Consider the following 11809-nt stretch of genomic DNA (forward strand, 5'->3'; position numbering starts at 1 on the left):
AATCCGCCAAATTTCGCCCTCTCCTCCCTCTGCCGCGCTGATCCAGTGGGTTCTTAACTCACGCCCCTACTCTTTTATGCCCACTTCCAGTGACTCATCCCTGTATCTGGGAGCGATGCCTACACGCCTTCCCGGAGGGCTTCGCCAGGATTTTTTGGGGGGGATGCTGACATAAAGTTCCACGTGCTCTGTCCACCAAGCGCCCTCCCTCCCATCGCACTTACACCTGAACTTGTCTCCAGCACTGCGGACACCCGGCTGACACATTCTTTCGGAGAGAGAGGGCAAGACTTTTCTCCCGAGCCTCTGGTAACTCGTGGAGTCTATATAAGGTGGGGCGGTGGGGGGCGCGTAATTCTCTACTTTGGATTGGTTTGTTTGTTTTAAATCTAGGGTGGGCAGTTGCGGGGTGGGGGGGGGGTGCTTCATCAACTACACACACCACACACACCTCTCTCTCTCTCTCTCTCTCTCTCTCTCTCTCTCTCTCTCTCTCTGTCTCTCTGTCTCTGTCTCTCTCTCTCGCCCTGCCTTCCAGGCTCACGGCCGGCTCTTCTCGGCTACAACTCCCCCTTCCTTCCTAGAGCACCAGAGCCTTACTCTCTCAGTTCCCCGTCGCCACCTCAGTCCCCTCCGCAGCAGCTGCTCCTGCTGGCCCTGCTAGAGCTAGCGCTCGCGGCCCCGGGCTCCGCTGGACGCCCGTCTTTTTCCTCTCCCTCTTCCCTAGGTCTGGATTGATTGATGACCACCGGCGGCCAACGGCTCTGACACCACGCCATCCTCGTTAGGGCATCACAGCCCCACGTCCCCGACGTCAGCCTCCCGGGCGCGTTGACATCCCCGAACCCACAGCGTGGAGCCGGAACCCCGAGCCGCCGCCGCCGCCTCCCAGCTCTACGCCAGGGCGCTGCCAGGCTCCTTCCCCGGAGCCGCGGAGAAAGGAAGGGAGGGAGCCAGCGAGCGTTGGAAGTGGGTGTGGAGGCCACGGGATCTCCCCTTCTTTTGAAATCTTTTTTCACTTAAACTTTTGCTTGTTTTTTCCCCCCTGACCTGTTTGTGTTTGTTTGCAGCATATCAAATCAATTACACATTTTTCATGACCCGCATTTGCACTTAATTTGGGGGGTTTGTGTGTTGGGGGGCTGGTGATGTACTATAAATCAACTCCACTGGGGCATCCTTAATTTATTTTCTTGCTGATGGATTCCAACCAGCTCCAGAGCCTCTAGAAAAATGCCCCCTTCACCTCCTAGGCCGCAAAACCCCGGAATTCATAGGCTTTACAAAGATAACCTTGTTAAATGTAAATAGCAAAGAAACTCCTGTCTCTGTAAAGAGAAGAAATCCGGCGGCAACGGTTACTTTTCCTCGCCCAGCCCCGACCCCGGCTCGGGTCGCCGGGTCGCCCCGCGGGCTGAGAGCGCAGAGACCCAGGCAGCGGCGGAGACTGAGGTTGGGGCGCGGGGGTCGGGTGAGAAAGAGCCCCAAGCGAGAGCGGCGCGCGCGGGCGGCCCTGGGGGCGGCCGCGGGGCGCAGCCCAAGCACAAAGCTGCGCGGCGCCTTCCCCCAGTCACTGCACCTGGCCTCGGGCCGCCGCGGGAGCCGGAGGATCCGGCCAACACAATGCACCCGGGCCTAGGCCGGGGCGGCTCGAACACAGCACCCCGGGACTTTCTAGTAAACAGCTCGCGGAGCCCTCATCCCCACCCCCATCCCCGCCGCCTGGCTTTCGCCGCAGCTTCTCGCCGACACCCGCTCCTCTCCTCCTAAGAAATCCCGGCGGAGGAGGGGGCGAAGAGGTGGGGACCCCCAGAGGTCTGGGGGCCGATGGCTGGCAGGGGTTGGGGAGAAGACAAGGGGCGCAGGATGGAGAGTGGGAGGGAAGACAGCTCCTAAAAAAGAATTTGTTTTTGCTCAGGGGTTGAAAATCAGCCCACCCCGGGCGCCGAATTGCCCGGGAGGCGCCCGCTCGTGCGGACGTCAGGGGCACCGGGGCAGCTTGGGTCCGCAGCCTCCGAGCCCCTCGCACGCGCCTCTGACAAGGCACCTCTCACCCGGGCTCCGCTTTGTGTGTGCATTTTTTTCCCTTCCCCTCGCGCTCGGCACCGGGCTCCCGGCCGCCTCCTCCCCCTCCCCCGCCCTCCGCCTCCCTTCCCGGGGCGGATTACCTTTCCCGGGCTGCGCTCCGGGTCCGGGGGATGCCTTCAGCGCCCGGCGAGCAGGCGATCCATCGCCGAGCGGCCCGAGCCGGCAGGAGGAGCGCTGGGGGCGCGCGGGGGCGGCGAGGGGCGCGGGCGGGCCAGAACCTTCGACCCTGGAGGTCCCGCCGCGGGCTGGGGCTGGGGGCCAGGGGGCGCGGCACTAGAGGGAGGCGGGGGGGAAAGGACCCGAGCAGCCTCGATCTGGGGAGAGAGCGAGCGAGGGGGCGAGGAGAGGGAGCGAGGGCGCGGCGAGCCGGAGGGAGCGCGAGCGGTGCAGTGACAGGGACTGCCACTGGGGTCAAAGGAGCACAGCTCCAGGAAGCAGGGCTGCCGAGGCGCCGCTCCGTGCGCGCTCCCCGGCGGGACCCCGCGCCCCTGCACGCCCCTCCTGCAGTCCCTGCCCACTCGGACCCCCACCGGTGCCCCGAAGCCCCAGGGTTTCGAGGGGAGGAGGGAGCCGAGGGCGAGGCCCGGCAGCCTGCTAGTGCTCCAGGGTCAAGCAGGCGGCAGGAAGCTGAGCTGCAAGTTCATCATCATGAGTGTGATCTGCGTAAAAAATGATAGGGGAAGGGAGGCGGGCTAAGGTGCCCCAAGAAAATAAGGGAGCTTTCCCTCAAACGGTGTTCTGCAAGGAGAACACCCAGGTCCCCCCACCCACCGACCTGCCAGGCTCTGTCAGGAGTCCTGGCACCCTTCCAGGACGCAGGGCTCACCGCGGGGATAAGGGGAGCGGTTGGGACACTTCACTCAGACCTAGGAAGGCGACCCTAGATTCCCTCCCATCTGCTGAGGCTTTCCTTCGAGAGAGCTGTGCTCCTTTTACCCCAAGCCTTTCAACACGCCAGACACACACACACACACACACACACACACACACACTCACCTCTTTCTCTCTGCAATGTTGTTGCTGAGAAAGAAAAGGCCAACCCAGCTGATCATTTTTTTCACCTCCGTGAATTAAGGCAGGTTCAGGACAGAAAGGTGAGGAGAGGCAAAGACTCTAATTGTTTCCATTTCCGTCTTTTGGATAAAAATTTCCTCAAAAGATAAGTACTTCAAAAGCATTTTTTAAAAAAATAAAGTTAGTCCAGTTTTGTCTGCTACTTTGAAAAATGGAAGAAAAGGTTTTCAGAATTGTATGCAAACAACACAAGGAAAGGAAATGCCGCTGAAATGCTGTAAGACAGAAGACAAGGAAGAGAAGGCTTTTAGAAAACTTGGTTGGCAGGATTGTCTGTGAAAGATGAGGTGGCCCTGTGATGTTATGTCATTGTCATTGCTGAAAGATTGGGACAGCAACCAGATCTAATTCCTTTCTAGGAGTCAGACTGAAAGATCTGTGCATTCTCCGAAGGGAAATCCAATGTATATGTGTGTGAGAGAAAAGTATGCTAAGTCTACTATGTGACAACTGACTAGACATCCTGGCTGAAATTATATCCCCTAAAAATAAAAAGGAACCATTGCAACCTGGTCTATGGCCTCTGTGCTGAGACTAATTGGTTTCCAGGGTCTGGGGAGGAAGGGAGAGAGGCTTGTAGGAGCCCCTATAAAAAAAAGATCAAACGGAATTCACTTGAAAATATTTCCCTTTTACAGTGGGCTTTCCTGGCACTTGAATTTTAAGCAACCCATCTCTTATGCCTAGGCTGAAATGAAAGGGGAAATGGTCTTACTAATGTATTTATTTTATTTTACAGCATGCCCAGAGTGTCGGTCCTTGTCAAATGTGCTGGAGTGGAAAGGACAGTGTCTTTCCTTGCCCAGCACAAATCAGAACAAGTGACATTGACATTAAAGGGTGCCAAAGATGGGGCGTAGGATCACCTTTAAATTTTGTTTTCTTTTGTCTTCTAGTCCATCAGCACACACTGACTAGAATCACGTTTTTGAAGAAATATTTGGTTTTGTTTCTCTTACTCTGTGACTAAGTAGTACATTCCTCATATCTAAATGGTTTGAATTTTTAGACTGATTTGGGCTGATTAAATCAGTTAAAAAAAAAAAAAGCATCACCAGCCAAATAATTTCTGTGGTTTCTTCCTTAAAAAAAAAAAAAAAAAAACAACTAGCAGTCAAACAAAGCAGACAAACTAGTTTGAACATGATTCTGAATCTAAATATGTGCACCTAGACAGTAAATAATCATGTGTTCTACTTGAGCCGCACATTTTACAGGATACTTAATGCCATAAAAAATCAAGCGGGTGATCCTTTACAAAGTTGATGAAAATTTGTATACCATTTTACTGAGTGGGGAAAATTGAGGTAAAAAGGCTTAAAATTGTAATTTGCAGTGCTGGAAGAAGTCAACCTGCTGATGGATCAATTATCCAATAGTGACCAAGGTATATTTGGATTATGAATTTTTATTTTCATTATGCTACTAACAAGCTGGAGATATGAAAACGACTTTAAATAATAAACCAGGAGCAAAAAGACACTCACCTTTCAAATAATTCTCTTTATGTGGATTTGAACATATTGCATTTTGTTAAATCATATTGGCCACAAATACAGCTACCTACACTAAAAGTTTAATTTAAAATGAATGGATGTGAACCATGTCTATCCCACCTCCCATATAAGCTTTGAAATGTTACCTCATTATATCACATTTTAAATCCTATAAGCTGCAGCTTTTTTAAAGATAAATGAGTCTATAAATTCCATTTTTTGTTGTCGTTGTTAAATTCAGCTTGTATTGTGTATAATGGAAAAGAAAAGAAGGGTGAAAATCAAATGCTAAGTTTGCGATTGGAGTCAAGGAAATATTACAAATTTTTTTATTTTAGTGGAATTCAAAGCTGGACCCTTTCCCCAATGATTTCATTGAAAGACCTGGTATATATGCTTCCTTATAGCCCACTGCAATACTTTTTAAATTATCTTTCCAGAATGCATTTAAGAAAGAAAATGAGAAAAAGGAGTGTGGGAGAACTTTGGGTGGAAGCTTGGAAAGAAAATGATGCTTCCCTTGAAAGCTCAATACTTTATTTGGAGTTGGCTTTCATCTTCCCTAGGAGAACAGGTTTTTGTGTACTTCAGAGATGCGTACAGCTTAAAACTTGGTTCAGTACTGTGATTCTTCTTCTGAAAAACAATTCATTGAAATTACTGCATTTTGTTGAATAATTTCATTGAATCGATATATACCAGTTTAACTATAGGAACAAACATAACTATTTTACTTCTTATTTTCTTGTAATTGTAATCATTTTTATCATTTTCCAGCAAAAGCTAAGATGTATATTATCAGAAATCAGAGGCTTTTAATAGAACTACCACTATGATGCAATTAGAAAATAAAACTGAACCCACAAACTATTTGTTTTCTGAATTCTCACAGTTCTTACATGTTTTTGACTTGTTTCATTCAAATTCTTTCATTGTAACCCCTCCAAGTTGAATAACAATGTCCTGTATTTCTTTGGGTCTTTTATCTTTATGTTGGAAATGGTTGTTAAATGATTCTATAGGTCAATAAACGAGAAAGTAAAGAAGAAAACACATCCGTGAATGAGGCAAATACACAATGAAGGAAAATCCACACCAGATCTGCAGGAAAGGAAGTGATGTCATGAGACAGTGTTATAGGATAAGAGCTAAGGACTTCCCAAGGAGTTAAAATAGCACATTTTAAAGGTCTTGCTAATGGCTTTAGAAACATGAAATAATCCCAAGACTGTTTCAAAGATTCATTTTCTTATAGAGAGGCAAGATTGTTACATATCATGTCCATTTAAAGGCAGCCCTCTTTTTAAATACAACAGGATGCCACAATAAAAATAATTGTGAGTAAAACTTGTTCCTTAAAATTTACAGAGATGTATCAAGACATTCTCAAAAGAAACTTATCTGATTAATCTAATTCTGTGATTGATCCTTTTTGAAATCCTCAAAATAAATATATGAACAATGTTGTTGTTTTTTAAAGTGTAGTACTTTATGTTTAAATTTTTCTTTGGTTAACCAGTAAAAATGTTTATGGGTTAAAAAAAAAGAATCAGGAAGCACTAAAACTGATGAAATTTTATTTCATAAGATAAATGTTCTGCTCATTATCATCTTAGAAGGGCTAAATTTAATTCAGCTTTGCCTGCAGCTTAAGTAGCAAGCATTGGGAAAGAATCTTAAAATTTAGCAAAATGCTCACGAATCCTTAACATGCTTACTAGCCAGTATCTAGCATGTATCAAGTAATCAGATGAATATTATTTATGCAATAATTAATTTTAAAAGTCTGAAGCTGATACTAAGCCTGGATTCATGCATTCTTAGTGTTAGTAACCATCCTAACAGACATCCATAATCACTGTGTTGACCTAGAAGGAACAGGCTAAGGCACAAAATATAATTTAAAGAGTTAACTTGAGCCAAAGTGTGAGGACAACTGCCTGTAAGATTCACACCCAAGTAACATTGAATATGAGCTTCCTTTGGCCTTTGTTACAAGCAACTTTTTAAAGGCAAAAATGGGAGACAGGGAGTATGCCGAAACAAAGTTCTCCATAAAAAATTCTCATTGGTTTACAGAAAAAAGTTGACTGCTGGTTGGCTGGACATTGTCAAGCTAAAGAGTGTGAGTTACAGTTTCCAGTGAAGCATTATGTGGTTAATTTATAGCTACTAGGGACAATAACAAGCTGTTTCAAGAGATGAACATGTAGTGCAAAGGGTGCAGGTTAGATTGGACTTACTGTCTCATTTTAATGTCTCTCTGGACCTGATAATTTAAAAGGACCCACATTCCTCAAATAAAAGTTCTTTTCTCACTTTTAATCAATTAATGCTTGCTGAGTCTTTCCCCAGGTCATGGTCTCAATTATGGAAAAGTGGTAGCATCTAGTGGTACTTGGGACAGTCTTGTCAAGGTGAAAAAGAGCTTTCTCATTGAAGTAACTCAAAATAGTCTCTCTTGAAAGATGAGTGGTATAGAAACCCCATAAAAACCTGGTAAAGAAAAGGTATATGAGCATTTCGAAGTTTAATAATTCAATTTGGCAATCTAGCATAAGATATATGTATTTCAGGAAAGCAATGTATAATGTAACTTTCCTTCTCAGCAAAAATAAATGAATGAATGGATATAATTTGTGTATGAGAGACCAGCAGAATATAAAACCTTTTGCTTGCTATATTATTAATGTAATGGCTTGATTACAGTATTCAGCAAATATTTTTAAGCTCTGCTCTGTGTGGGCATAGTTCTTAAACCATGCTGATGGTCTAATGATATAAAAAAGCACAGTTCTTTCCACAGTATGAAGTATACAATCTTAGGGGAATGGGGAGACATTGACTTAAAGCATCACCATGAATGAATGCAAATTATGACTGTGTAAAGGAGAGGTCTGTGCAAAGAAAACAAAACAGGAAAACCTTTTCTCCTCTGAGGTTGAATGAAGTTCTCCCTGGTGGAGGAAATGAATATAAGGAGGTCACAGGAAAAAGAGAAGCCAGTGTGGCCAGGTATTGAGAGTGAAGATTTGCGTGGTGCAAGAGTGTCCAGGATTCATCTGGATATGTAGGTAGGGGCCAAAACTACGAGGCCATGCTAAAGATATTTGAAGGTCACAGTAAGGCCCTGTTTAAGATGTTTGATATTATCCTGAGGACAACAGGAAGCTGTTTAAAAATTTTAACTGGAAAGGGTAACATGATTAGATTAGTGTTTTGAAAAGATCACTATTACCCCATTGCATAAAACGGATTTTAGGGAACTAGAGTGAACACAGGGAGGCCATTTGGGAGCTATTGCTATCACTGGGTTGGAGTTGGTGATAGCCTTAGCCAGGACAGCTTTGGAGTAGAAGATGAGACCTAGAGAGAAATGAGTAGAAGAGATTTGAATGCATTTTGCCTAAGAAAAACAAAGATTACCAGAATCTGGAACTACTGGCTAACAGCACTGTGGTACGCAGCCAGAGAGGTTGAGAGCCATACTCACCTAATGACTTTTTTGAGCATCTAATTCCACACACACTCCAGCCTCCCTATGTCTCTAAGTCATCTTCATTCTATCCGATATACACCTCTTGGGATTCTTTGTTTCACGAAGAACTGCAGCATTAAATACAACACTGGTATAAAATGTCACTAATCTAACTTTGTTCAAACTTACAGATCCTAAAACTAACTTTATCCTCCTTTCAATGTCCCATACCTATTTCTGGCCCACAAACAAGCTGGTTCTTATTTCATGTGAGATGTAAATGCAAGAGGCAAATGTATTTGTGTTTTTCCTTAAAGACTTTGAATGCTACATCAATTCCTTATCTGTCTTCATCAGAACTAGTTCACAGATGTTTAATATTCCATGCACTATTCTAAGAGATCCTTAATAAATGTTTGCTTTTTATTGACATCTTCAAAGGAACAGATATGCTTTCGAAGGAACACACAGAAGCCAACTACAAATAAGAATATTATTCTCTTGGTACAGGGATTTTTCCATGTGGACCCCATCAGCCTCGAAAAGTCGGTTGTAAGGAAGATACTCCAGTGGCTCTTTCCTTATAGATACAAGCTAAATTACTATGACCCTGCTCAGGAACTCAGATTGCCAAGAAAAGATGGAATAGAAATACATTCAGAAATTTTAAAACGAATACATGACAGCTATATTTTCTAACTTTATTCCTTTCTTAGCATTTCTGCATTTTGAAAGCTCTAAAATTTCTTCTTCTGCTCTCCTTATTCCCCATAGTGACCGACTGTAAACAAAGTAAAATCTGCACACAAGAGAGCAGTTCAATAGCCAAGATCTAGGGCACATGTTTTACTAAATGCTTAAAATGAAAGGAAGGTTTACTGGAGGGCAATTTAAAAAAAAAAATCACAGTGCTACATTCAAATCCCTATTTCATGCTTTAGTACAAAAAGAACTTTAAAAAGATTTTTTTTTCTTTCAAAAGCATTCTATTGATTGTTTTGTGAAAAACTGGAAAATACAGACAAGCAAAAAAAATTAAAAATTAAAAATTAACCATAATTTTATTGCTCAGAAATATCTACTGTTAACATTTTGTAATATAGTTTTTCTGTCAAATATATTTCATAAAAATGGAACAATAATGGAATGCCAAGAGTGGAGAAGGATATGCATTTCATCTCTGCCTTGAATACCTATGTGACCTTGGATAAGTAACTTAAGCTTTCTGTATCTTGGTTTCCCCATTTGTAAAACAGAAATATTAAAATTGTCTATTCAGGAGTTGTTACAATACTTGGGTTAATATTTTCAAACTACTTAGAATAATGCCTGATACATATCAAACATTATTATATAGTGTTATAATCCACTTTAAAAATTTTAAGTCATTGTAAATAAATTAAATACAGAAGTAATTAAGAAGTGAAAGTTACCCCTCTTTCTTTGTTGTATCCCATCACCTAGATAGCCTGTTCTTTCAACTGAATAAAACACTGAACATCTGTCCATGTCATTACACATCTTTTTATGATTCCTTAGAATCTAACTTTCATTTAAAAACTGCTATGCATGTTATGCATGTTATAAGTTCAGAATAACTCAACAGTCCATATTGTATTTCAGGATATTGCATACATTTTATAATCATAGGGATTACTGTAAGAGATTCAGTAGTTCTAAAGCATATTAAGAAAACCCTTCTGATATTCATATTTTGGAGATTGATTGAGTTCATGTTTGAAAGACCAAAAGCTTTTCATTTAGTTTCCCGTGAGTTTAGCCCTGATTATATTAGTTCCTTCTCTTTAAGGCATGAACAATGTTCGAGAAAACAAATTGAAGATAATATGCTTTGCTAGCTATAGACAGTTTTTAATTATGCTGTTTAAATTCACAAGCAAAAAAAGTTGAAAGTTTGTTGAAAAATGGTGAGCAATATTTAAACTTGATCAACAATTATTGATATAACACTTGCATGCTTCATAATTATCCGGAGTGTACTATGGGCCCTAATCTGTGGCATTTATCTGACGACAGGAGCTTCAAGATGTAACAGAAAGAACATGGGAAAGTGTAGAAGTTAAGAGAGAAGGGATTTTAGAATTCTTTTGAACTTGGCAGTTCTTTGGCAAATTGTATGGCTGCTGCTTTTCCATCAGCTGGGATATGAACTGTATGGAAGTATATATGACCATTGTTTATGTTATCATAACATTTGCGCATCAAAACTGAATCATTTGCTATAATCCTCAAAATTCACCATAGACCCAGGCTAAACTAATTAAACAAATAATGGTGTATTTGGGTGTTAAGGGGTTGACCTGGTGGGTTATAAAATTTCATTTTAGAAAAGGCTATAGTAAGAGAAAAATGTATTCAAGAGCAGCTATTATCTGATATCTGAATTCACTTGTTGGCAAACTGGTCCTTGCATGTCTTTGAGGCATATGGAAATTGATGATGAAAGTGTCTAGTGTAACTAGAAATATAATTCGATGAAAACTGAGGCAGTGAACTGTGAGAAACTGCTAGACCAGTGTCATCAAACAGTGCTTCAAAAATAATGAAACAGAAATACTAGTCCTTTATGAGTAATATTAGGTAAAAATGAGAAAAGCACATGGTGTGTGCAAAAAGTTTAAGTATATGAGGTCATGCTTTTTAATTACAATTATTATAAAGACCACTCCAAAATTCTACACCCAGACTCCTTTCCATTTATCTCTAAGGAGACAATGACATCACGTCTTCTCTAAATTATTCAGACACAGGATGGAATTGGCTCATTCAATAGGGAATGCCATGTTTGGTATTGGCACAGTACTTAAAGCTTCTCTCCACGTTATCCCCAAACTGAAAAGCACATTTGATGGGAGCCAAATGACTTTAAAAAATTTTCCCTCTAGACTTTAAGCACTCAGAAACACACGAGAACAAAAATAGAACTGCACCATAAGGTATAATCATAAAACGTCATAGAAGGAAAAACTTAAGAAGTAAAAAACGCTCCAGTCATCTGAAGGCTAGCAGTTCGTGAAGTCATTAAAAGTCATTCCATACGGGCTGAGTTTGAGGAAAAGTCAGAGGTTGCTTTGTTCTTGACTCTGAGTGAAATCAAAACCTACCCAGACTCTATACAAAGGCAACGGCGACCTGCCTTTCTCTTGCCGGGTATATGCTACTAAACACACGTAAATGACTTATGTTCAGAAAAGTCTGTGATTCTGTTCATATTAATCCATGTCGCAGGCTGGCAAAATGCCCAAGCACAATCAAAGAAGGGGGTAGAAGCCTGCCTTTTCAAACAGGCTAGAAAATTTGTACCAAAAGATCACAGGGCCACAGAGACAGCTGGAAAAATTGGAGCTGGGGCTCTGGCTCTGATTTTTGTGCCAGTGTTACACCTAATGCAAAGGGAATGCAGATGATAGATTGAGAGTTATGTATGTTGTTTAGTTCACCAGTCCGGTGCTTACACAGAGGCAAAAATTTAACGTTTTTTTGAAGTAGTGTCATAACAAACATCACATTTAAAACAACCTTACTGTAGCTAAGAATTAACACATGAGAACCCAGCAACAAGTTGCTAATAAAACAAGAAAAACACATGCAAAGAATAAAGAGTGAAAGGATAGCTCTAAAATTAGTCAATCTAAAGATGCTTTACTAATGT

General features: G+C 42.3%; 2 protein-coding genes across 9 annotated transcripts in view; one reads left to right on the top strand and one right to left on the bottom strand.

Moving 5' to 3' along the window:
- Positions 1–3405, bottom strand: part of MPPED2 (metallophosphoesterase domain containing 2) — a 174883-nt gene extending 171478 nt beyond the window's left edge. For 3 of the 6 annotated variants that reach the window (XM_002755136.7, XM_078339281.1, XM_078339282.1), the window contains exon 1: positions 2169–2501. The gene's annotated coding sequence lies outside the window, so the exon portion shown is untranslated. Of the gene's footprint in view, positions 1–224; positions 943–2168; positions 2502–3084 lie in introns of those variants that run through there. The other 3 variants (XM_035262295.2, XM_009007863.4, XM_009007864.4) reach the window with 3 other exon arrangements.
- LOC144577996 (uncharacterized) lies at positions 223–4269 on the top strand. Of its 3 annotated transcripts, none has more exons than XM_078339286.1 (2): positions 223–332; positions 728–4269. In XM_078339286.1, exon 2 carries the CDS (start codon positions 2199–2201, stop codon positions 2760–2762), a length of 564 nt encoding a protein of 187 aa, XP_078195412.1. In that variant the 5' UTR covers positions 223–332; positions 728–2198; the 3' UTR covers positions 2763–4269. The 3 variants fall into 3 exon arrangements, with proteins under 3 accessions (XP_078195412.1, XP_078195411.1, XP_078195409.1); XM_078339285.1 differs by having other exon boundaries at positions 223–309; positions 539–4269; XM_078339283.1 differs by having other exon boundaries at positions 223–309.
- The last annotated feature ends 7540 nt before the right edge of the window (positions 4270–11809 follow it).

The sequence above is a fragment of the Callithrix jacchus genome, chromosome 10 (genome assembly GCF_049354715.1).
Source record: "Callithrix jacchus isolate 240 chromosome 10, calJac240_pri, whole genome shotgun sequence".
Lineage (NCBI taxonomy): Eukaryota > Metazoa > Chordata > Mammalia > Primates > Cebidae > Callithrix > Callithrix jacchus.

Coding starts and splice junctions, on each gene's coding strand:
- LOC144577996 (XM_078339286.1), top strand. CDS start 2,199: ATGCCTTCAGCGCCCGGCGAGCAGGCGATCCATCGCCGAGCGGCCCGA.